This window comes from Amblyraja radiata, chromosome 28, assembly GCF_010909765.2.
Source record: "Amblyraja radiata isolate CabotCenter1 chromosome 28, sAmbRad1.1.pri, whole genome shotgun sequence".
Taxonomy (NCBI): domain Eukaryota; kingdom Metazoa; phylum Chordata; class Chondrichthyes; order Rajiformes; family Rajidae; genus Amblyraja; species Amblyraja radiata.
The window spans coordinates 35,926,999-35,952,893 of record NC_045983.1 but is presented as its reverse complement, the minus strand read 5'-3'; the positions used below and the strand labels follow the sequence as shown (position 1 = coordinate 35,952,893).

General features: G+C 48.0%; 1 protein-coding gene across 1 annotated transcript in view; it reads right to left on the bottom strand.

Annotated features, from left to right (window-relative positions):
• tlcd1 (TLC domain containing 1) overlaps positions 1 to 25,292 on the bottom strand; it is a 42,217-nt gene extending 16,925 nt beyond the window's left edge. Inside the window, exons 1-3 of the mRNA XM_033046325.1 lie at positions 24,935 to 25,292; positions 17,610 to 17,692; positions 3,678 to 3,760 (exon numbers count right to left, since the gene is read on the bottom strand). Of these exons, the coding sequence (XP_032902216.1) occupies positions 3,678 to 3,760; positions 17,610 to 17,692; positions 24,935 to 25,122 (354 nt within the window). The 5' untranslated portion in view covers positions 25,123 to 25,292. The remainder of the gene's footprint in view (positions 1 to 3,677; positions 3,761 to 17,609; positions 17,693 to 24,934) is intronic.
• Positions 25,293 to 25,895: the final 603 nt, after the last annotated feature.

Here is a 25,895-nt window from a genome sequence, read left to right as displayed (position 1 = left end):
TGTAACGGAGGTAGAGGTCGGGGATGGGGCCCTGGTACGCCTCGAACAAGGATTGTTCAACGTACCCGACAAAGAGGCAGGCGTAGCTGGGGCCCATGCGTGTGCCCATAGCTACGCCTTGTGTTTGGAGGAAATGGGAGGAGTCAAATGTAAAGTTGTTGAGGGTGAGGAGAGTGTCAATGGCTGGGTATAGGTTGCTCCTCTGGTCGAGGAAGAACAGGAGGGCTCCGAGGCCATCCTGGTGGGGGATGGAGGTGTAGAGTGACCGGACATCCATGGTGAAGATGAGGGGGTGAGGGCCCAGAGAGTGGAATGCGTGGAGGCGGCGGAGAGTGTCTGAGGTGTCTAGAACATAGGTGGGGAGGGATTTGACCAAGGGGGATAGGATGGAGTCAAGGTATGTGGAGATGAGTTCAGTGGGGCACGAACACGCAGAGACAATGGGTCTGCCGGGAGAGCCGGGTTTGTGGATTTTGGGGAGAAGGTAAAAACGGGCCGTGCGGGGTTGGGGAACGATGAGGTTGGAAGCTTGGTCAGGCAGGGCGTGGGAATTGATGAAGTCGGTGATGGTGCTAGAAATGGTGGCCTGGTGCTCGTCAGTGGGGTCATGGTCCAAGGGTAAGTAGGAGAAGGTGTCCGAGAGTTGGCGCGTGGCCTCAGCTTTGTAGAGATCGGCGCGCCAGACTACCACGGCACCTCCCTTGTCGGCTGGTTTGATGACCCAATCTGGGTTTTTGCGGAGTGATTCAATGGCAGTGCGTTCAGAGGGGGAAAGATTAGAGTGAGAGAGGGGAGTGGAGAAGTTGAGGCGGTTGACGTCGCGGCGGCAGTTCTGAATGAATAGTTCCAGAGCCGGGACTTTATGAGGGGGGTTCCACGAGGAGGGGGTGCGTTGGAGACGGGAAAAGGGGTCATCATTGGGGGGCGGGTTTGGAGTTTGGCCAGTGTATTGGAGTTTGGCCATAGTGTATTGGAGTTTGGCCAGTGTATTGAAGTTTGGCCACAGTGTATTGGAGTTTGGCCAGTGTATTGGAGTTTGGCCAGTGTATTGGAGTTTGGCCATAGTGTATTGGAGTTTGGCCATAGTGTATTGGAGTTTGGCCATAGTGTATTGAGGTTTGGCCAGTGTATTGGAGTTTGGCCATAGTGTATTGAAGTTTGACCATAGTGTATTGAAGTTTGACCATAGTGTATTGGAGTTTGGCCAGTGTATTGGAGTTTGGCCATAGTGTATTGAAGATTGCCAGTGTATTGGAGTTTGGCCATAGTGTATTGGAGTTTGGCCAGTGTATTGAAGTTTGACCAGTGTATTGGAGTTTGGCCAGTGTATTGGAGTTTGACCATAGTGTATTGGAGTTTGGCCATAGTGTATTGGAGTTTGGCCAGTGTATTGGTGTTTGGCCAGTGTATTGGAGTTTGGCCAGTGTATTGGAGTTTGGCCAGTGTAGATTGGAGTTCATTGAACAGGTGATATGTGGATAAAGGTGGGTGTACTGCATTTTGATATTCTGAATGCATTTGAAACAATACTATTTCCAAGTATATTGAAGAAAATTAAAATCTGTTGTATGAAATAATATATTAGTATGGATTGGCTTACTAGCCGGAAACAGAGAGGAGACGAAAACAATTCTGTTTGGCAAGGCGTAACAATTGGTTATAACCATGTTGTTTAAATCCCAGACTTGAGCGGGCAAGCGACTTACTCCTTTTCCCGATTCATACACTTGTATCTTCTGAATGGTATTAGGTTTTTTGAGAGTTACTGGGACTACCTCATCCCAGCAAGGGGCAGGTGCGCCATCAGGCTTCTGACTTGCAGCCTGTCGATGGTGGGAAGGTATTGGGCTTCAGGAGCTTGGTCAACTGCAACAGATACCCAGCCTGCTCTCAATGCCATGTTGCTGGTGTAGCTGAGTTGACAGTCAATGGTGACACCATTGATGTTGATGGTAATGCCACTCAATACCGAGGGAGGTGGTTAGACTTCCTCTTGTTGGAGTTCGCCAGTGGTGCATCATTTATGAAGCAAAGATTATTTGCCGTTTATCTACTGATGTCTGAATGTTGCCTGAATACGGGCTGTCCCCTCTGCTGAGGAGCGGGAAATGGAATCAAACGTTACAGAAGCAGCAGCGCACATCTGACACTTAATGGTTGCAGGATTTACCAGAAACATCTAGGCATTTAGTTTTCTGATATGAGAACCTGTGAGGAGCTCCCCTGAACCAGTCTACATGATGGTGGTTACATCCCACCTCCATAAAGGGGCTGCAAACTCTGCAGGTGTAGGTCAGACAGATGTGTGGATGTGCTCCCTCAGTTCTTCCTGGCTAATTATCTCACATGAGGTGTCCGCCTCCTGTCCCATCCACACACCAGTGCTAGTGACACCATCTCAGAAAGGAGAACAAAGGGGCATGGAAGGTGGCAGAGTGGTGTGGCATGACGGTGCAGGAGTTGGTGGTGTTACCACATCATTCCCGTGGGTTCAACCCCCACACTGGCTGCTGATTGTGTGGAGTTCACATGGTTCATCCTGTGTCTCTGTGGGTTTCCGCCCACATCCCAAAGGCACTGTGCAGGTCCCCGGTCTCATGACCACGTACTGTATGAAGCCAGTGGGTGGGAAACTTCTTTACTCTTGCTATTTTCTTCACTGTTCAATTTGTTGATGATCCAGATCTTTGAATATGCATACTGTTTTTCTAGCCATCTGTGGCTTTTAAAAGATGCTTTAACATGCTGTCAGGTTAAATGGTTACAGTAGCATCCCCAAGTGAAGGTGGACAACAGGAGAATGAGGAGATGAGTGTGAGCAAAGAACAAGGAAATGAGCTGACAGCCAGTAGAGACTTAGTGGACCAAATGGCCTCCTCCCATACAGAAAGAAAATACGAGAGATACGAGAGATAATCTGGAAGAAGGGAAAGGAGTGGGACCATGCTGATGGGGAGAGGTACCAATCCCTGGTGAGGGCAGACATCAGAGACGAGGAGGAGGAGGAACAGAAATAAGTGAATAGATTGGCTCCAGTTAACAAACTCGTGCCCATATGTGTCTGGTTTCCATTCTAGCAGACATACCAATGCTCACAACTTGAGTCTGTAGAAAGGTCTCGACCCGAAACGTCACCCATCCCTTCTCTCCAGAGATGCTGCCTGTCCCGCTGAGTTACTCCAGCATTTTGTGTCTATCTTCAGTTTAAACCAGCATCTGCAGTTCATTCTTACACATCACTCACAACATATGTTCTAACTTTTTTTCCAGCTTTGATTCACGGTTATCTTTCACTTTCCACAGATCCTACCGACTGCTGAGTATTCCCAGCATCTGCAATGTTATTTCTGAAGATGAGTTGTTGTATTGAGATACAACACAGACTGTGCAGTGGGCTGAGTGGCTACAGTCGTGCACCACATCATCAGGAGTTCTGGGTACGTGATTTCATCAAACAAAGCTCCCTGCTGACACCGTGACTCATAAAATTACACCCTGTGATACAACAGCAGATAACACTGACCGTTGCTATGACTACTGATGCGTTCTCAGTGTAGTACTTGACTAGGCTGGGAGAGAAAGTTTTTACAACCCACAACCCAATTCACTTTAACCCCTTTAATGCTACAAGCTGATTTGAAATGCCGTCTAATTAATGAGCTCAAGGGCATAAATACCAGGAGATGGTGTAAAAGGAATTCCCAGGAAGCTCGAGACTGTCCATTCAGGGTGATATCAGCCACGTCTTGGATAAAATAGCCTGATGACAAAGAACAGAACAAGAAGCTATTAGCGCATCATTTGAAAGCCACAGATAGATAGAAATACTGGAGGAACTCAGCGGGCGAGGCAGCATCTATGGAGCGAAGGAAATAGGCAACGTTTTGGGCTGAAACCCTTCTTCAGCCCGAAACTTTGCCTATTTCCTTCGCTCCATAGATGCTGCCTCATCCGGGGAGTTTCTCCAGCATTTTTGTCTACCTTTGATTTTCCAGCATCAGCAGTTCCTTCTTAAACATTTAAAAGCCACAGATGACTGGAAAAATAATATACTTATTCAAAGAGCTGGATCATCAACAGTTGAGAAAATAGCAAAAATAAACAAGTTTCCCATCCACTGACTTCTTGCGTGGTCATGCGACCAGGGACCACACAGTTCCATCAGGGACTTAGCCAGAGTGGTGCTCATATTGTCTTCGCACTGCTTAGGCCAAGGCTGATGCTTCTTCTTACTACTTAACTGTCAAATTCACAGAATCACACAGAATGAATGCAGTCCCTTTGGCCCATCAAGTCCACACTGACAATAATAATACAATAATAATAATACAATATTTACTGTAATTTGAGCCTCAGTGAGGCTCAAACGAAATTCCGTTTCCACAGCCATACAAACAAAGACAATTTCCTACAGACATACACACAATTTAATTCACACAAACATCCATCACAGTGAACCCACTGTGATGGAAGGCAAAGTCTTTTCTCTCCCCTGTTCTCCATTTCTCTTCCGATGTCCAAGCCCCAGGCGGGCGATGATAAGTCCCACGGCCATTTTAGGCCGCGCCGGGCGATGAACGGCCCCGCTCCGGGTCGTTCCAACCCCGCGACACGGGGTTGGAACAGCAAGCGCACATTCATACGGAGTCGTATCGACCCGAAACATCACCCATTCCTTCTCTCCAGAGATGCTGCCTGTCCCGCTGAGTTACTCCAGCACTCTGTGAAACGTCACCTATCCATGTTCTCCAGAGATGCTGCCTGACCCGCTGAGTTACTCCAGCTTTTTGTGTCACTCATTCTTACTGATCTGTTTATTCTATCCCCTTTCCTATTAACTCACCTGTATTAGACACCTGTACTAGACACCTGTACTAGTCACCTGTAATAGACACCTGTACTAGACACCTGTATTAGACACCTACACGATTGCCAATGATCATACCAGCATCTTTGGAAAGTGAGGTGACCACATGAGGAAACCCACAGTCCTTGGTAATGCAGGTTTATGGGAAGAATATTGTCCAGTATTTTCAGAGCTATTTAAAAATATAGCAGCAAAGGATCTATCTGTCTACTGAATTGGCAGAAGATGGCTCAGTTAGTTGAAGAGTCATAGTTGTATAGCATATAGAACAGTACAGCACTGGAACAGACCCTTCGGTCCACAATGTCTGTGCCCTCCATTCCCTGCATATCCATGTGCCTCTCCAAAAGCCTCAACATATGCAGCACGGAACCGGCCCTTTGCCCCAACTTGTCCATACAGAGAGGTGGCCTAATTGAGCCAGTCCCACTTGCATCATCTCTGTTAAAGCCAAACAGCCCCTGTCCTCTCAGGTGGAGGTGACAGTTCCCACAGCACTCTCTTAAAGACAATCAGGCACCTTATTCCTGGCAGCTTGGCCAGCATATGCAGGCACCAACAGCATATCTGATCATTAATAAATTGAGATTCATGGGAATACATTATAATACCAATTATGCTTGAAATGTTCTTAATTGACCATGTAGCATTTTGCAACTCCTTGAGATAACTAATAGCATTATATGTCTTGTTCTTTAATTTAGCACTGAAATATTTCCTTTGTCTATATTTCTGGTCAAAATGTAATGTGTTTTTGAACACAGAGTCACTACAGGACAGAGCTAGGTACTCCACATTCAATAATCTGCTTGCATTAACTACAGAAACAACAGCAATGTTTAATGGTGCTAAAGTGAGTATTTCTGTTGGGCGGCGCGACTTTTGTCAGAAGCGGCCTCTGTAGTTCGTCTGTGTTTTTTTTTTTTTTGTCTCGTTTTTATGTAGTTTTTGTTATTTTTTTTTGTTGGGGTATGTGTGTGGGGGGGGGGGGGGTAGGGGGGAGGGGGTAACTTTAAAATCTTTCCCCTGCACGGGAGACCCGACTTTTTCTTTGTCGGGTCTCCGTTGTCGTTGGGGCTGCAACGTGGAGCGGCCTCCAATAGGAACGACCTGGGGCTCCAGTCGCGGAGCTGCGGACTACTCACCTCACCGTCGCGGAACTGGCCGAGTCCGGAGCGGGTGGAGCGGTGATGGAGCGCTGCTACCACCCGACCCCCGGAGCTTCGGAGGCTGCAACTGCAGGTCTGGCGGACGGCAACACCGGGAGCCCGCGGGTCCCTGCTGGGAGACCGTTTTTCGGGGCTTCCGCAACGGCGACTTCTCCCGCCCGAGTTGCGGGGTTGAAGAGCACCTGGAGCGGGGATACTTACCATCGCCCCGCGCGGCTTGGAATGGCCGCGGGACTTTGCGAGCGCACGCCGGGGGCTCCAACAACAAGACCCGGTGCGCGACCTTGCATCACCCGGCGTGGCTTTAATGGCCGCGGGACAATCGCCATCGCCAGCCGGGGGCTTTGACTTTGACTCTGACATCGGGGGGGAGAGTGCAGTGGAGAGATAAGTATTTTTGCCTTCCATCACAGCGATGTGATGGATGTTTGTGTAAATTGGGTTGTGTCTCGGGTCTTTTGTTTTGTAATGTATGGCTGCAGAAACGTCATTTCGTTTGGACCTCAAGGGGTCCAAATGACAAATAAATTGTATTGTATTGTATTGTATTGTATTGTGACACATTTGATTTGTTCAGCAATGATCAATAACTCTGCAATAGCAGCTCAGGGTAAAAACAATCTTGTTACATGCATAATTTTGTGGAAACATTTTTATATCTTGGTGCAGAGTATTATTATTTGGCTGAGTAAGTTACACATTTACTGAAGAAGTTTGGAATTTGACATCTTTGTTCTCGTCTGCTCTTAGTCTGCACTATAAAGCACACACGTTCAGTGCTCAGTTGTAACTGTGACCTTCCAGATGTTTCCACTGGTGGGTGAGTGGGTCATGGAATATTACCGTCAATAACTATCAGGGTCAGCACACATTCATTAGATGTCTGCTTATTGTGAGGAAGCACAGATACTCTTCCCCAATACTGCACTCATGAGGGTTAGGGTTAACTGCATTCGAGCATCATACTTCTCGATCTCCTCTGTCCGCCACATGTGATGCTTGGCTGGTTGGCCGATACAGCAGCTTAGATTGTAAGATCATAAGTGATAGGAGATGAATTAGGCCATTCGGCCCATCAAGTCTACTCCGCCATTCAATCATGGCTGATCTATCTCTCCCTCCCTCCATTATCCTTTCCTCTCCCCATAACCCCTGACAGTCGCACTAATCAAGAATCAATCTATCTCTGCCTTAAAAATTTCCACTGACTTGGCCTCCACAGCCGTTTATGGTAAAGAATTCCACAGATTCACCACCCACTTATATGCTGTGTATCAATGGTGTTGCATATATTTCCCTTCTCTCGCCTCCTTTTAATTATCATTATCTAATTAGTTCTCCACTAACTAATGTGTCTGCCTCTGCCTTTTATTTCACTACCAATGTTCATTCAAGAGCTTTGCTCCACAATAGCCAGGACAGTCTCACTAACATGCACTCAGAGTTATTACACCACAAAAGGCAGCCATTTGGCCCATTGAGTCCGTGCTGGCTCCAACAATCCATTTCCTCACTCTTTCCACAATGCTCTGTAAATTATTCTTTCTCAAACACACATCCAGTTCTGTTTTGAAGCCTTTGATTGATTTTGTTTCCATCACTTTCACATGCAGGGACTTTCTCCATAAATGCCGGGCATGAGTGGGTTAACATATGATGAGCATTTCATGGCACTGGGGAACCTCATTGAAACTTAACGAATAATGAAAGGCCTGAATAGAGTGAATGTGGAGAGGATGTTTCCACTAGTGTGAGAAACTTGGACCAGAGGTCATAGCCTCAGAATTAAAGGATGTTCCTTTAGGAAGGAGATGAGGAGGAATTTATTTAGTCAGAGGGTGGTGAATCTGTGGTATTAATTGCCAAAGAAGGCTGTGGAGGCAAGTCAGTGGATATATTTAAGGCAGAGATAGATTCTTGATTAGTGCTGGTATCAGAGGTTATAGGGAGAAGGCAGGAGAATGGGGTTAGAGGGAGAGATGGATCAGCCATGATTGAAGGGTGGAGTAGACTTGATGGGCTGAATGGCCTAATTCTGCTCCTATCGATTCTATCTGAGTGGAAAGGTTTTCCCAAAGTTTCCCTTTGATCTCTGCCCCCAAACATCAGTATTTGTTCACGGTGTGTGCAGATCTCCGGCAACTACAGCATCTCTGTACAACCACAGTCTGTGGAATCAGGAGTCACACCTGGCCTGCAAATCTTCCCTGTGTCATACCTGTCAACCACTAGGGCCCTCAAACACCATCTGCTACAGCAAATATGTATTGTATATGTTTGATTTCAAACAAATGTTGTCATTTGGAAATAAACTCTCTACCTGTGCTGGTGGAACCCAGGCCCAGATCCTGGGTTGACAGTACAGGTCAGATACATACCCACTGTCATATCAGATATGCGGTCTTTGACTGGATCAGTCAGGATCCTCAATACACTTCAACCAATCTTCCCTAAACCTTCTTTGCAGCTTAGTGTCTCCAGTTTAAACTTATAGCTGAAATCTGTCATCCGTGGAACGATGTTAATCGAATGCACCCACATTAGGACAATCACAACCAGCTGTAAGTGTGTTGATCAGATACTCCATTTGTAACTGAAGTTTATCAAAACTTCTTCAGAATCGCATCTATTGTACTGGTACCCAAAGAGATCATGGTGACTTGCCTCAAGGACTACCGCCTGATAGTACTTACATCGATTGTAACAAAGTACTTCAAGAGGTTGGTTACGGCAGAAATCAACTCCCGCCTCACAAATGACCTGGATCCATTTCAATCTGCCTATCATCGCAACAGTAGATACTCTCACTGGCTCTCCACTCTGTTCTGCATCCTCGACATAACAGGAATACAGACATCAGCCTGCTGTTCATTGTTTACAGAGAGTAGTGAACTCAGCCCGGACCATCACAGGCACAGTCTTCCCCACCAATGAAACCGTCTACACAAGGAGCTGCCTCAAGAAGGTGACATCTATCCTCCAGGATCTCCACATTCTGGACCATGCCCTCACCTCACTGCTAGCACCAGGCAGGAGGTTCAGGGTTCAGGTACAGTTACTTTCCTTCAACTATCAGTTCATTGAATCAACCCACACAACCCTGATCCTACCATGACAATGGAACACTACAGTGTGTTTTACACTCAAGTGATACAGTGTGGAAACAGGCCCTTCGGTCCAACTTGCCCACACCCACCAACATGTCCCAGTTATACTAGCCCCACCTGTCTGCGTTTGGCCCATATCCCTCTAAACCGGTCCTTTTTTTGCCGTCTTCATTCTATCTTATGATGCTGCTGCAAGACTTTAATTGTACCTGTACCTCACTGCATATAACAATAAACTCAGAGAGTGTGTGAGTCTCTACGAGCTGAGATCAATTTGCCGATGAAAATGCTTGTCAGCAACACCAAGTCTGTATGAAAATGTATATCTGAGGCATGTTGTTAAACAGGAATGTGCAGGGTGCTGCCTCTAATTGTCCCATGTCTCCACATAACCACTGTGGGACCTGCAATATTCAGGTTGTTGGCTGACTACAGGAATTGAGGTGTGGTCAACTGTCAAGAAATTAGGTGGTCACCATAACTTGTTGCTGTTGCATAACTTGCATGAGCTGTTGTCTGCTGGAGCAACAACATCAGTGCTAAAAACAGCAAGAAGTTGGACAAGCTGGTAAAACGAGCTAGCTCAGTGCTGGGGGGGGGGGGGGGGGGGGAGTGGACTCTGTGGGGGATGTGCTTGAGAGGCGTATGAGGTGCAAGGTGCAGGTCATCCTCGACAACTTTGGGCACCCCCTCCATGAAATTCTGGAGGGTCAAAAGAGCACACGGAACAACAACCGGCTCCTCTCCCTGCGCTGTAGGACGGAGCGGTTCAGGAGATCCTTCACCCCTGCAGCCATTAGATTTTATAATACTGACCGCTAGGCTGTATGGGGATGCTTTGCATTTTTAATAGTTAATTATTGGGTCTTTTTAGGTATTTGAGGTATACAATGATAATCCATGTCTTCCATTGCTTTCAGGTATTTTCCATATTGTATTTTATGTATTTTTTGTCTGCTTTCGTTCTGAATGTGTGGGTTTGTTGGTTGTTGGCTTCTGGACATCTGAATTTCCCTGAGGGGATCAATAAAGTATTTATTATTATTATTAACTTAAGGAACAGCTCTTACATAGAGAGGTACAGCACAGATTCAGGCCTTCAACCCACAGAATCTTGATGGGTCGAATCTCTGACATTTTCTCCCCCATATATACACAGTTACAAACTTAGTCTGTAACTTTTATCTCAAAAGTGAACCTTCGCTGAAACTGTATGTCCAATTATTGTGGTTATGTCTTAAAACTGAAGGCTGTCTGACATCCTGACCTTACCTCTCTGTTGATTTGCTGTTGGTTATGTCCACTCCTGGAATAAATTACACATCACAGATCTCTCCAGTATCTTCTGGTTCATCTCTTTGTGTAATCACTTGGTCCATCAGGGACACTTACCACATGTCCTCCAATTTGTACTAAGCATCCTCTGATCCCAACTCAATGTACCAGTGTATTAGTTCCAGCACTCCACTCCACTGCACCTTGCAACACAAAGGCCTTCTTTTTGTCAATTCCCCACTGAGTTATTAAGATGCGATTACTACACTTGCATTTGTTTGAATGGCCGACCCTCCACTCCCTTGTCCAGGCAAGGCTGCATTAAAGTCGCACTTTACATGGATAGGATAGGTTTAGAGGGATATGGGGCAAACACAGGTAGGTGGGACTGGTGTAGATGGCACATGTTGGGTAGGTTGGGCCAAAGGGCCTGTTTTCACGCTGTAAGATTCTATCACTTTAAGTCAAGTCCATTTGAGATCGATGGCAGGTGAACAGTTCTGCTGGGATGATTCCTATACTGAAACGCTGCTCTGTGTAATACCTACATAGAAAGCTAGCTCGATGATGATGGTGAAGATTCATAGTTAAAGCTTGCAAACCTCGTCCTAACAAATAAGGGTGTGTTGTTACTTCTTTAGTGTTCAGATGTGATGTGACTGAAGGACAATTGTCTAATACACCTTCTTCAGGTATGCCACAAGTTGTAAAAAATGATCTCTACCCATCTTCCATGTTGAAATTAGATGTTAGAAATCTTTATCATAGCCGAGTAATGGATAAATCCCCATGTTGTGCAGGCATGGTCTGAGTAAGGCCGTAGTGAGACTTGACTTACAGACCGAGGGATGTGTGTTTCTGCCCCACTTGAGACATCTGCAAACAATGATGTCTTCCATTTATAGTAAAATAATTGTAAATCCACATTTGAATATTTATCAGTTGATCCAACCTTTGCTGATAATTGTCGTAATAATTTATCTGCCGTGAATGAAGTCATCTTCCATAAGTTGTATGGCAGGTAGACACAAAATGCTGGAGTAACTCAGCAGGTGAGGCAGCATCTATGGAGAAGGAATGCTGTATGGCTGGACTGTGTCTCTTTTGCATTAATATCGTCATGTGGCTAATCATATTCCTTGTATGTTGCAAAACATACTTGGCTAATAAAGTACTATTATGATGATGATGTTTGCCTTCAGTGATCACATCTTCCCAATTGATGCCTCATTCCGTTATTGTTCCTTGCCAAGTAATGGCAGTTGTTCTATGTACGTGGCCACTGTCATTGAAAAGCACTATGCCAACCACGTTCTCTTTGTGCCTTTGCCCCTTACCAGTGTATGTCTGCAGACAAGAGGAGTTTTCCTCTTGGTCAAAGTGCCTTCATCATTATGCAAAAGTCATTTTGTCCTTCTACATTTCTACTGACTGACAGTTGATCTACACTGTAACTGTAAAGCCTTCTTGGTTCCTGTCATTTAGACGCATAGACTAACACTCTGCAAGTCTTGCTCTTTTGTGTCTGGTTCCATTTCACTTTATGAGGACTCCATCACTATTCTTGTTCTAAAGCCCTCCACTCTGTGATGAGACGGCACTGGTACCTTGCTCCAGTCTGTTACTGTGGGCTTGGATTTAAATGCCACCATCATGTCCATTCTATGGACTGTGATGTAGGGTTGCATCAGTTTATACATACATGCCAATTAAATCCACGTGACCTGACGTTGGTTTGGGGAATGGAGCTTATGCTGATTCTGCTGACTAAACAAGTCAGGTTTGTGTCTGGATGAAGTTCCTTCCATCAAGTTTGCAATTTGAGAAGCCAGGTCAAATGCAAGGCTCTGTGTGCTGAGCATCTGTCACCAAATCCCTCATAATTCAGGCCATGTACAGAATTATTCCATGGGCATTGTTTAAGGAATCACCAAAGTTGCACTGCCTTGATTAATCCTTTAAAACAAGCAAACTTGAGAGCACATTCTACCTGTTTCAGGAACAGCTTCTTCCTCACAGTTATCTGACTACTGAACGGTCTTCCCATAAACTAGGATAGAGCCGCTCTTCCAACCTACCTCAATGCAGACCTTGGATTTTTTCTCTGTAACTATAACGCTACAACACAGTAACACTATTCTCTGCACTCTGGTATTTCTCTTTGCACTACCTGTTGTACTTGTATATGGCATGAGTGGCCTCGACAGGTCATAGGTAACGAGATCCACTGGTTCACCATCCTCTCAATTAAGATATTTCTCCTCCTCTCAACTCCAAATCTATTGCCTTGTCGCTCTTCCAGGGAGATGCTAAATGCATTTCGTTGTCTCTGTACTGTACACGGACAATGACAATTAAAGTTGAATCTGAATCTGAATCTTGTGACCTGAAACTATTTTTTGATTGAGATCCCACACCCTTCCTCTGCCAAGGAACACACTATTTCCTTTGCTCCATAGAATTTCTCCAGCACTTTTGTCTACCTTCGATCTTCCAGCATGTGCAGTTCCTTCTTAAACACTTTGTCTACTCCACTGCGATATCTCAAGGTATGCCTACTTTGAAGAAGTTCTCCTCCTCCCTCCGAAGACAGTTTAACAACCTCCTCTCTCACTGCCCCCCCCCTCTGTGATTCCCCCTTCCCTCCAACTCAACGACCACATCCGTTACCACAGCCTCATTTACTTCCTCGGCACTTGCCTGCGCCTCCATCTTGTACCTCATGGCTTCCAGCTCCAGTTTCCTACCTCCCAGTTCGGACCCAAGCCGGACTATCGATACCGCCTAGCTATCTGCCACCATACTCAACAATTCTCCTTCCGGGCACTGAGATCTACCCTGGCTGCGATGCGCCGGCACCAGCAGGACCTCACTTTGATTCTCCCGAAACCTCGGGCCTCACTCACCCAGACCTGCAACGGGCCCCAACTCTACTTCATCCGCCGGAAAATCCGTCTTCAATCAATGATTCCTGGCCCACCTTAACTCCACCAAGGACCTAAAACTAGCCCACCTCCAGGCTTCTCCTGCCACCGACACTCCGCGACTCGACTGCCTGCAGGCCCCAGGCCCCTACACTGGCCCACGCTGCCTGCCCGAGTCCCGCTACGCCATCCTGCCCACGAGGAGCAGCACCAGCACTCACCAGGTCGCCGCCTTCGCCGACGCTGCCGCCGACCTTCACCAGCCTATCGATGACGCCGAGCCTCGCTGCCTCACCGGTAACTCTATCTCACCCTCCCCGATTCCTCCGACTATCGCCACCATAACGTGACCGCCAAACCTCGCCGCCGCACCGGGGCCTACTCACCTCGCCGCCACACCGGGCCCCACCAAGCATCGCCGCCACACCGGGCCCCACCAAGCATCGCCGCCACACCGGACCCATCGAACATTGCCGCCACACCAGGCCCATCGAACATTGCCGCCACACCGGGCCCATCGAACATTGCCGCCACACTGGGCTCACCGAACATCGCTGCTGCACCGGGCCCATCGAACATTGCCGCCACACCGGGCCCATCGAACATTGCCGCCACACCGGGCCCATCGAACATTGCCGCCACACCGGGCCCATCGAACATTGCCGCCACACTGGGCCCACCGAACATTGCCGCTGCACCGGGTCCACCAGACATCGCCTCGGCCTCAGTCCACTCACCTGCCTTCCTCCGGCCCTAACCCCCATCCTTGCCGTGTGTTCACCATCCCCCCTGGCCTCCCCCTCTCAGATACCGAACGGTCTGTCCTCAACAGAGGCCTCACCTTCGTCCCCCTCCATCCCCACCTCAATGAGTTCCGCGCCCGCCACGACTTGGAGCTCTTCTACCGTCGCTTCCGCCTTACATCGTTCTTCCATGGGAAGGAGTCCTCGCCCCCCATTGATGACCCCTTCTCCCGTCTCCAACGGACCCCGTCCTCTTGGACCCCCCCTCATGGACATCTAGCGGCTTTAGACCTTTTTATTTTAAACTGCCGGTGGGACATCAACCGCCTCAACTTCTCCACTCCCGTCTCACTCTAACCTCTACCCCCCTGAACGTACAGCCATCCACTTACTCCGCAACAAACCAGACAGTGTTATCATACCCGCCGACAAGGGACGTGCCGTGGTAGTGTGGCGTGATGATCTCTACAAGGCTGAGGCCAGGCGCCAACTCTCAGACACCTCCTCCTAATTATCCTTGGACCATGACCCCGCAGACGGGCACCAGGCCACTATCTCTAGCACCATCACTGACTTCATCAATTCCGGCTCCCTGCCCCCCCCAAGCCTCCAACTTCATCGTTCCCCAGCCCTGCACGGCCCGATTTTACCTTCTCCCCAAAATCCACAAACCAGACTGTCCTGGTAGACCCATTGTCTCTGCCTGTTCGTGCCCTACCGAATTTATTTCCACATACCTCGACTCCATCCTATTCCCCCTGGTTAAATCCCTCCCTATGTTCCAGACACCTCAGACACTCTCTGTCGTCTCCGGGAATTCCGTTCTCTAGGCCCCCGTCCCCTCATCTTCACCATGGACGTCTAGTCACTCTACACCTCCATCCCCCACCAGTATGGTCTCAAAGCCCTCCGGTTCTTCCTCGACCGGAGAACCATCCAATCCCCGTCTACAGATACTCTCCTTTGCCTAGCAGAGCTGGTCCTTGCCCTTAATAACTTTTCGTTTGACTCCTCCCATTTCCTCCAAACACAAGGCACGCGCATGGGCCCTAGCTATGCCTGCCTCTTTGTAGGATACGTCGAACAATCCTTGTTCGAGACGTACCAGGGCCCCATCCCCGACCTCTACCTCCGCTACATCGACGATTGCTTTGGTGCAACCTCCTGCACCCACACACAACTCACTGGCTTCATCCACTTCACCACTAACTTCCATCCGGCACTCAAATACACCTGGACCATTTCCAACACTTCCCTACCATTTTTTGACCTCACTATCTCCATCACAGGTGATAGACTTCTGACCGACATCCACTATAAACCCACTGACTCCCATGGCTATCTAGACTACACTTCTTCCCACCCTGCTTCCTATAAGGACTCCATCCCCTACTCCCAATTCCTCCGTCTACGCCGCATCTGCACCCAGGATGAGGCTCTCACCAGGTTTTCTTCCATACCACGTAACACTGCGCTCTCTCTCACATCCCCCACTCGTATCAAGGGCAGAGTCCCCCTAGTCCTCACCTTCCACCCTACTATCCGTCACAGACAACAAATAATCCTCCGTCATTTTTGCCACCTCCAACGTGACCCCACCACTCGCCACATCTTCACATCTCCTCCCTGTCTGCTTCCGCAAAGACCGCTCCCTCCATAACTCCCTGGTCATTTCGTCCCTTCCCACCCGTACCACCCCCTCCCCGGGCATTTTCCCTTGCAACCGCAAGAAATGCTACATTTGTCGTTTTACCTCCCCCCTCCATTCAAGGACCCAAGCAGTCGTTCCAGGTGTGACAGAGGTTCACCTGTATCTCCTCCAAGCTGATCTACATCGGTGAGACCAAGCGTAGGCTTGGCGCTCGCTTCCCCGAACGCCTACGCTCGGTCCGCAATAACCAACCTGATCTCCCGGTGGCTCAGCATTTCAACTCCCCCTCCCATTCCGAATCTGACCTTTCTGTCCTGGGCCTCCTCCATGGCCAGAGTGAGGACCACCATATTTCGCTTGGGCAGTTTATACCCCAGCGGCATGAACATTGACTTCTCCAATTTCAGGTAGCCCTGACTGTCTCCTCCCCTTCTCAGCTCTCCCTCAGCCCTCTGGCGCCTCCTCTTCCTTTCTTCTTTACGGCCCCCCCCCCCCCCCCCCCCCCCCACATCAGTCTGAAGAAGGGTTTAGGCCCGAAACGTTGCCTAGTTCCTTCGCTCCATAATGCTGCTGCACCCGCTGACTTTCTCCAGCACTTTTGTCTACCTTCCACATCTAATCTTCAGCCTCGACAAAATGTTGTGAGTTTCAATTAGATCCCGTCTCACTCTTCCAAATTCCAGTGAGTGGACTTGAAAGGCAATAGAAAAAAAACCCCACAGATGCATTGCTTAAAATAACACATTTTCCAATGTAAATTTGAAAACTTTGTTGATGCTATGACCAGAACAGGATTGGATCAATGATAATGAATTCTCTGGAGAGAAGGAATGGGTGACGTTTCGGGTCGATGCCCTTCTTCAGACTGAGAGTCAGGGGAGAGGGAGACACAGAGATATGGAAGGGTAAGGTGTGAAAATGAGACATCAAAGGGGACATAGATCAAGGAAAATGTACATAGATCATTGTTAGCTAGGGGAAGGTGACAACAAAGTATACCTAGTTCTCCCACAGTCTGACTGTCCTCCTGATTACATTTTATTTTTGTAAGCTTCGTTGTCACTTTCCCCAGCTAATAATGATCTATTCTACATTTTCCCAAATCTACATCCCTTGATATCTCATTTTCACATCTTACCCTTCCATATCTCTGTGTCTCCCTTTCAGCCGAAACGTCATCCAGTCTTTCTATCCATTGATGCTGCTTGTCCCGCTGAGTAACTCCAGCATTTTGTGTCTATCTTCGGTGTAAACCAGCATCTGCAGTTCCTTCATACACATATTGAACTCTCCATTTTGCAGTGAAATAAGTTTCATTAGAGGCTCATTCATCCAGATGTGACAGTGACACATATCTCTGGCAGATCACCATGGGCATTGGAAACTATACATCACACAGATATGGCACCGCATCGCATGAGGAGCAGAATTAGGCCATTCGGCCCATCAAGTCAACTCTGCCATTCAATCATGGCTAATCTATCTCTCCCTCTGAACCCCATTCTTCTGCCTTCTCCTCATAACCCCCGACACCCATGCTAATCAACAATCTATCTATCTTTGCCTTAGAAATACCCATTGAGTTGGTCTCCACAGCCGTCTGTGGCAATGATTTCCACAGATTCACCACCCTCTGACTAAAGAAATTCCTCCTCACCTCATTCCTAAAGGATAGTCCTTTTATTCTGAGGCTAAGCTATGACCTCTGGTCCTAGACTCTTCCACTGGTGGAAACATCCTCTCCACATCCACTCTAACCAGGCTTTCTGCTAGCTGGGACATTTGTCTGAGTTTACTGTCAGGAAGAACCTCTGAATATGGCCATTATTTTTTTTACACTGTTCATGACATTCCCATTGACAGAGATTCTCACCTGTGGAAAAACAGACAAGCGAGTACGAAAAGGAACTTTGGAACGCATAAATGTCAGTTAACATTTCAGGCGCGTTGTAAACACTGCAAGAGAGGAGAAAGAGACATGTTACTGAACTGTGCTTTACATAAGTTGTGATACAGTACACAGTATTAGACTGAAGACGAATAACGTAGATTACTGCATAGCATCAAGCAAAAGGAATTTATTATCCTTATTATTTCTATTTTTGGGTGTACGATTGTGCAAGCTGTTTACTATGGGATTGGAATCACTTGCTATGTTTTGTCAGCAGGGTGTGAGATTACAACGTAGTCCACCCTATTTCGACGAATGAAATCAACTTGCCGTGCACAAACAGAAGATCAAACAGAGCAAGTTGTCTTACAACTTCAGGCTGTGCACGCCATATGCAAGAAGAAGAAAAAGTTTTGTCAGCAATCCGTCTCAGCCAAAGATTCACAGGTAGGTGAAACCAAACAGGAATGTCACTGAACCAGTTAGCTTTGGTGGCATTCTGATAGTTTTCATTCCCCCTACTTTCTACTGTCATCCCACAATCTTTGGGATTTATGGAACCTAATTAGCTAACGGAGAAATAGGAATTCCCAAATCACTACTGCTGGTCACCTGTCACAGCAGATGCTGAGGAAGTTTCCATGGGAAGATCATGGTAAATGTTACACGTGTATTCACAAAGATGATTCATTTCTCCTTTGCTGTGTTGCTTCTCTTGGTGTTGTCCATGTGAAAGTTCTTGTTATTCTCAAACATGACTGGTTTATATGGCCATGAAATCAGCAAACAGTGGTTATCTATTGGGGGACAGAATTAAACAGTAATAGAACTTACATTAACTGCTTTAAGGGCCTGTCCCACAGGCGATTTTCTCTGCTACTGCCAGCGACTGCCACGGTCATAACACGTCGCCGAAAAAGCGTCGACTGGAACCCCCTTAGACAATGTCTACGACAAGCTACGACAACCTACCACCTAGTCGACGTCAAACTACGGCAAGCTACCGACAACCGGCGACCCATTAGGACATCCACCTACGACCACACAGGCGACAACCTACGGCAACCAAAATCAACCTACGTCCACCCGCGACAAGCTACGACAAGCAACGACCATGTCGGCAACCACTGAAGACAATTCAGTCGCCGATACCTGTCGCCGGTCAACGTAGGTTGACGTAGGTAGTCGCCAATGGAATTCACCAAAGTCAGTACCCGGCGACAACCTACGTCACCTGGTGACAACCTACGACAGCACCTACGATCGGACCGGAGAAGACAAGCTACGTCAAGCCCACATTCGCCGAAAAGTTTTGAAAATCTCAAAATCCAGTGGCGACCAGAAAATGGTTACGACTCGTTAGGCGACTTGAGGAGACTACTCACGACCATCCAGGCATCACCCCACAACCATGTGGCAACAGCCTAGTCACCTGTAGTCGCCGAACAAAATTGCCTAAGTGGGACAGGGGCTTTAGGAAACATGGTCAGATCCTGCATGGAGCACTGTGAAGAAACCTGGTTTCCACATCATAAGAAAGGATGCAGAAAAATAACATCACCAGAGACTGATTCCATGAATCAGGAAAGATCAAACAGGATGGAGCTCTTCCATTAGAAATTATAAACGTCTTCTTAATTTCAAAGGATTGTATTGTTATCAGAATTATAATCTGAGGGGGACCAACATTCTGGCAGGCAGGTTTGCTAGTACTACACATGTGGGTTTAAACTAAATAGCGGGGGGGGGGGGTTGACAAATTGGGAGTATATGGATAGTGTTAAAGGGAAAGGGTATATAGGAAAAGAAGGACACCCGAATTAATGGGACGGAAAGTTCAAGAAGGGATAAGAGCAAGGTCAGGTGAAATAGGAACTGGTGTGAGAGGGGAGGTGAATACCGAATTAAAAGTGTTATAAGTGAATGCGTGAAGTGTAAGAAATAAAGTGGATGAGCTTGAGGCTCAGTTAGCGATTGGCAAGTATGATGTTGTGGGAATTACAGAGACGGCTGCAAGAGGGCCAGGGCTGGGAACTGAATATTCAGGGATATACGTCGTATTGAAAAGACAGACAGTTCCGCGGGGGGGGCAACTAAAGTAATGTGTACTGTGTACTTTGTTACATGTATTCGCACTGTGTTAGCACATCTCTGGTGCTTCTGGTCTTCCCGATAGCAATTACTGCATACGTTGCTCCCATGGTAACCTGCTTGCTCCGACCCCTCACATTTTAACTTAAACAATGGGCGTGCTGTTACGCAACGCCTTTTATATCCTCAGCAATATTCATTCTTTCATGTTGAATAAAGTACTTTTTGAAAAGAAGAGTAGTCACTCTGGCAAATCATCACAGCTGACATGGACATGGCATAAACCCAGAGATTAACAAGAAGCTAAATTACCAGATAAATGACCTTAGGTACACACAATTTCTGGGGAAACTCAGCGGGTGCAGCAGCATCTATGGATGCCCATCTATGGATGCTGCTGCACCCGCTGAGTTTCCCCAGCAATTGTGTGTACCTTCGATATTCCAGCATCTGCAGTTCCCTTTTGAACAGATAAATGACCTTGCTCTGGTCACGAGCAGGAACCCATGTTTTTCTGTGAACAGTGCTTTAGGAACTCCATTCACACTTCCTGGGTGTCTCCATGCAGCATGTCTGAAACAATATGGCACGCGATGGGAGGTGTCACAAAAGACAACAACCATCTTCAACAAGGGAGTCCCCACGCCCATTGTTAACACTCAGATCATGTCATCGAGTCCTCCAGTGCCCATCAGATATAGAGGACCAGCCATGGACTAGACACTAGACTGCTACAAGAGAGGGTTTGTTCTATTGACCTGTTGCACCGTCTGCAGGTATGGCCTGGCCTGGTGAGTGCATCCAGCATGATCTGCTTTTACAGGGAACTGATTTTTTTGTCACTGAACTGCGTGACGAGTCCTACAAAATCTACATGGCACTGGTCAGGAGCAAAATGCTCGTCACTTGCCTAGAGTGAGTGCAGTTACGACACTCAATCAGTCAGTTTTCCAAGGCAAAGCCGTTGCCTTGGCTGGTAATCCATCCATCTCCTTACATGTTTACATCCTCCATCATTGAAGCACAGTAGTTGCAACTTGCTCCATCTCCAAAAGGCACCACATTTGCTCACAAGGTCAGGGAGCTGGTCCAAGCTTTTCTTTAGATCCACACACAATCCTGTCTTGGAAACATATCCACTCCCCATTGATGCAGAGTCTGAATGGCCTCCCTCCCCAACCACATCAATGGGCCTGCACTGTGTCTCAAGTGTAACTGAGGCTGGCACCAATGCTTCCATCGTCAATCAGATCCCCATTGCACTCAAACTGAGAGGTACAGGGCTTAAGAAATCATTCTAAACATTATCTAGGATTAGGGTTAGGTTACCTGATAATAATGGAAATTAGATAGACAGACATGTGTTCAAATCATGCCTTTCAGGAAGACCCAAACTATTTAATTGACAATTAGCTGTTTCAGATGTAAAGTTAATCTGTTCACTGCATTATAAAATGCTCAACTGGGGTAAGGCCAACTTTGAGGGTATGAGTTAAGTCAAGTCACATTTATTTATATAGCACATTTAAAAAACAACTCTCGTTGGCCAAAGTGCTTTACATTTGTTATAAGAATAGTATAAACAAACAAACTACATACATATATACATATAACCCTCGTTCAGTGGACGTCAGGAAAGGCTTGGGAGTATAGATAAGATTTTAGTCTTGACTTAAAGGAGTCGATGGAGGGGGAAGTTCTGATGGGAAGGGGGATGCTGTTCCACAGTCTAGGAGCTGCAACCGCAAAGGCGCGGTCGCCCCTAAGCTTATGCCTAGACAGCGGGATATTCAGCAGCCCCAAGTCGACCGATCTGAGGGACCTGGAGGTTGTGTGGTGGGTGAGAAGACTTTTAATGTAGGAGGGGGCAAGCCCATTGAGGGCTTTGTAGACATAGAGGAGGGTCTTGAAATGTATACGGAACCGCACAGGGAGCCAGTGGAGAGAGGCCAGGATCGGGGTGATGTGGTCCCTTTCTCGGTTGCCCGTCAGGAGTCTCGCTGCGGCGTTTTGGACCAGTTACAGGCGGGACAGGGAAGATTGGCTGATGCCAGTGTAAAGGGAGTTGCAGTAATCTAGGCGGGAGGAGATGAATGTGTGGATGATCTTTTCGAGGTCATCAAAGTGGAGGAATTGTTTTATTTTAGCTATTGTCCGAAGCTGAAAGAAACTAGCTTTTACCACAGCATTGACTTGTTTGTCAAATTTCAGTGCTGAGTCAAATATCACGCCGAGGTTTTTGACGTGAGGTTTGAGTAGTGGGGTAAGGCTTCCAAGGCTGCCTGCTATCATTTTGATTGAGTCCGAGGGGCCGAGAAGGATGACCTCAGACTTACTCTCGTTTAGTTGGAGGAAGTTCTGGGCCATCCAGCACTTTATATCCTCGAGGCAGCGAGTAAGGTTAAGTAGATTTGATTGGTTTTTGGGCTTCAGGGGGAGATAGAGTTGTGTATCGTCTGCGTAACAATGGAAGGAAATGCCGTGCCTTTGAATAACTTGGCCTAAGGGGAGCATATACAGGGAGAAGAGAATGGGGCCAAGGATGGAACCTTGTGGAACCCCACAGCAGAGAAGGTCTTGCTCAAGTTGACTAGAGCAGATTATTTGAGGGGAAAGGAACATCGGCCAAGTGGGATGTTTATAAAAGTGTGCTGATGAAAGCTCAGGGTATGTACATCCCCGTTAAAGCAGGCAAACGTAAGGAAGCTTGGCTGATGAAGGAAATTGAGGCATTGGTCAAAAACAAGAAGGATGCATGGGACAGGTGTAGGCAGCTGGGATCAAGTGCATCCCTGGAGGAGTTTTGGGAACTAAGGAGTAAACTGAAAAAGGAGATCAGATGGGCAAAAAGGGGCCAGGAGATAGCTCTGGCGGGCAGCATTACGGACAATACCAAGATGTTATAAATACATAAGGGGGAAATCGGTAACTAGAGAGAGAGTGGGACCTCTCTGGAATCAAAGTGGTCACCTCTGTGTGGAGCCACAGGAGATGGGCAAGGTCTTCAATGAGTATTACTCCTCTGTATTTACTGAGGAGAAAGGCAGTAGGACGGAGGAACATGAGCCAGTCAATGGAAGTATCTTAAGAGCAGTCAGTGTTACCGTTAAAGAAATACTGAAGGTACTGTCGTGTTTGAAGCTAGACAAATCTCCAGGGCCAGATCAGATATATCCAAGGACATTGCGGGAAACAAGAGAGGAAATTGCGGGACCATGGTTGAAATTTACGAGTTTTACAATTTACAGGAGAGGTGCCGGAAGACTGGAGGGTGGCAAATGTTGTGCCTCTTTTCAAGAAGGGCTGCAGGGAAAATGCAGGGATTTATAGGCCGGTGAGCTTAACATCTGTAGTCGGAGTTACTAGAGAGTATTCTGAGGGATAGGTTATACAGGCATTTGGATGGGCAAGGGCTGATTAGGGACAGTCAGCATGGTTTTGTACGTGGGAGGTTGTGTCTCACAAATTTGATTTATTTTATTTGAAGACGTGACCAAAAAGGTCGATGAGGGCAGAGCTGTAGATATTGTGTACATGGATTTCAGTAAGGCATTCGACAAGGTTCCACATGGTAGGCTGCTCTGGAAACTTAGATCGCATGGGATCCAAAGAGAGATAGCTGAATGGATAGCAAATTGGCTCCATGGAAGGAAGCAGAGGGTGATGGTGGAAGGTTGCTTCTCAGACTGGAGGCCTGTGACTAGTGGTGTGCCTCGGGGTACAGTGCTGGGCCCGTTACTGTTTGTTATCTACATCAATGATTTGGATGAGAACATACAGGGCAAGATTAACAAGTTTGCTGATGATACAAAAGTGAGTGGTTTTGCAGATAGTGAAGATGGTTGTGAAAGATTGCAGCAGGATCTGGATCGATTGGCCAGGTGGGCGGAGGAATGGTTGATGGAATTTAATACAGAGAAGTGTGAGGTGTTGTATTTTGGGACGTCGAACAAGGGCAGGACCTACACAGTGAATGGTAGGCCTCTGGGTAGTGTTGTAGAGCAGAGGGATCCAGGAGTTCCTTGAAGGTCGAGTCGCAGGTAGATGAGGTGGTCAAAAAGGCTTGAGAGGAATAGCTCGGGGAGATGCAGAGTCTCTTGTCCAGAGTAGGGGAATCGAGGACCAGAGGACATAGGTTCAAGGTGAAGGGGAAAAATTGTAATAGGAATCTGAGGGGTAACCTTTTCACACAAAGGGTGGTGGGTGTATGGAACAAGCTGCCAGAGAAGGTAGTTGAGGCTGGGATTATCCCAACGTTTAGACAGGTTAATGGATAGGACAGGTTTGGAGGGATATGGACCTAACGCAGGCAGGTAGGACTAGTGTAGCTGGGACATGTTGGCCGGTGTGGGCAAGTTGGGCTGAAGGGCCTGTTTCCATGCTGTATGACTCCGAATGTTCCAATGATGGGAGAGTAACGTTGCCGAGATTCACCAGCACCCTGACCCGCTCAGGCACAGTGGCACCTGACTGACATCAGACGGGAATGTGGGACTGGGAGAAGGAACACAGGAAGGGGCATTTGCTAATGTGTTCACCTGTAGCTTTATCTACAGTACCTATTCAATGTTGATCGTTTGTAAATGTTTGTAGTCTCATATTTCTGCAGCCACAGCGGAATCCTTTTGTGGAACAAGGGCAAGACCTACACTGGGCAGGTTGGGCTGTCGTCTAGTCAGGGCAAGGGGCAGAATGCAAGGGGTACAGGGCAAGGGGTTCAGGGCAAGGGGTACAGGGCAAGGGGTACAGGGCAAGGGGTAGAGGGGTGGTGGGCACAGTGGGGGCCACTGGAAAGAGGGTGGGTGATTGTGGTGGAGGTGGAGGAGACAGAGGGTGCGGGTCACGGGGTGGGGGGGTAAGGGGTTTACTGTAGGGGTGGGGATGAGTGGGGAGCTCAGGGTGTGGGGAGCGCCCGGGGGGGGGGGGGGGGGGGGGGGGGCACAAACCGCGTTGTGTGATCCAGTTAACCAACAGGAAACTTGGACATCACCGGTAACTGCGGTGAAAACTCCTTTCAGCTAAAGACGATGAAACTGCGGTCAGGTTTGTATTCAAGCCCTCAAGTTTATTTTCAACCTGTAAGAGTAGAATGAATGTCCATCGCTGGCGGCACCAGCGCCGGGGTGGCGTGGAGTCAAGTGTGGACAATGAGCGGGCACCCATGGGTGACCCCGGGGTGAGTCAGTGGGTGGGGTGGGGTGGGGTGCGGGACTCACCAGAGCAGCGCCCATGGTCCACTGAGCGCCGAGTGGAGCAGCGAGACGTGCAGGTTGATCCATCTCCACGCCCGGGTCGGGTCTGTGAGCGGAGGCGCCAGTCCCCGTGCCCGCACCGCCGAGCGCAGCGCCTTGAAACTCAGCGCCGACAGCAGGATGGCGAGCAGCGGGTGGCTCTGGGCGACCATAGCCGGGCTGGGGGCGACCGCGACTCCGCGCTCGCTGGTGGGCGGTGGTAACGCCCGGGTCCCGCCCCGGGATCAGACCCCTCCCGCCGGCAGAGCGGAGCGGAGAGAGGAGGGAGCGGCGCATCTTGCATTAACCCCTGGGTTGCCTGTGCCGTGGAGGAGGGACCTCTCTACTGGACCCCCCTCCCTCACACCCCTCCCTCACCCCCACCCCAGCCTCCTGAACCCGCTCCCAACGGCGGCTCAAGTTTAACTCAATCGAAACATTCAGATTAGGATGTTTAAGAAGGAACTGCAGATGCTGGAAGATCGAAGGTGGACAAAATGCTGGAGAAACTCAGCGGGTGCAGCAGCATCTATGGAGCGAAGGAAATAGGCAACGTTTCGGGCCGAACCCCTTCTTCACATCAGATGAGGATGAAGCTTGTAACAAGTCAACCTTTCCCAATCTCACAGTGACACTCTGTCTCATCCTCTGACCCTAAACGCCACCCATTCATTCTCTTCGCAGACGCTGCCTGACCCGCTGAGTTACTCCAGCATTTTGTGTCTATCTTAGATACAGGATTCCTTCTTGCAAATTGTTGATACACTTTGGTAGCAGTTGTCCCCGGCCAGGCTCCTCCCGTGGAACCACACTGGTTACACCAGTTTAACTTGAAAATCTCCTATTTATTCCCGATGTCTAGTTTCTGGCTGTCGGCAAGGCCAGCAGCATAAACAAGGACGAGTCGCACCCCGGCCACTCCCGCGTCTCCTCTCCCATCAGGCAA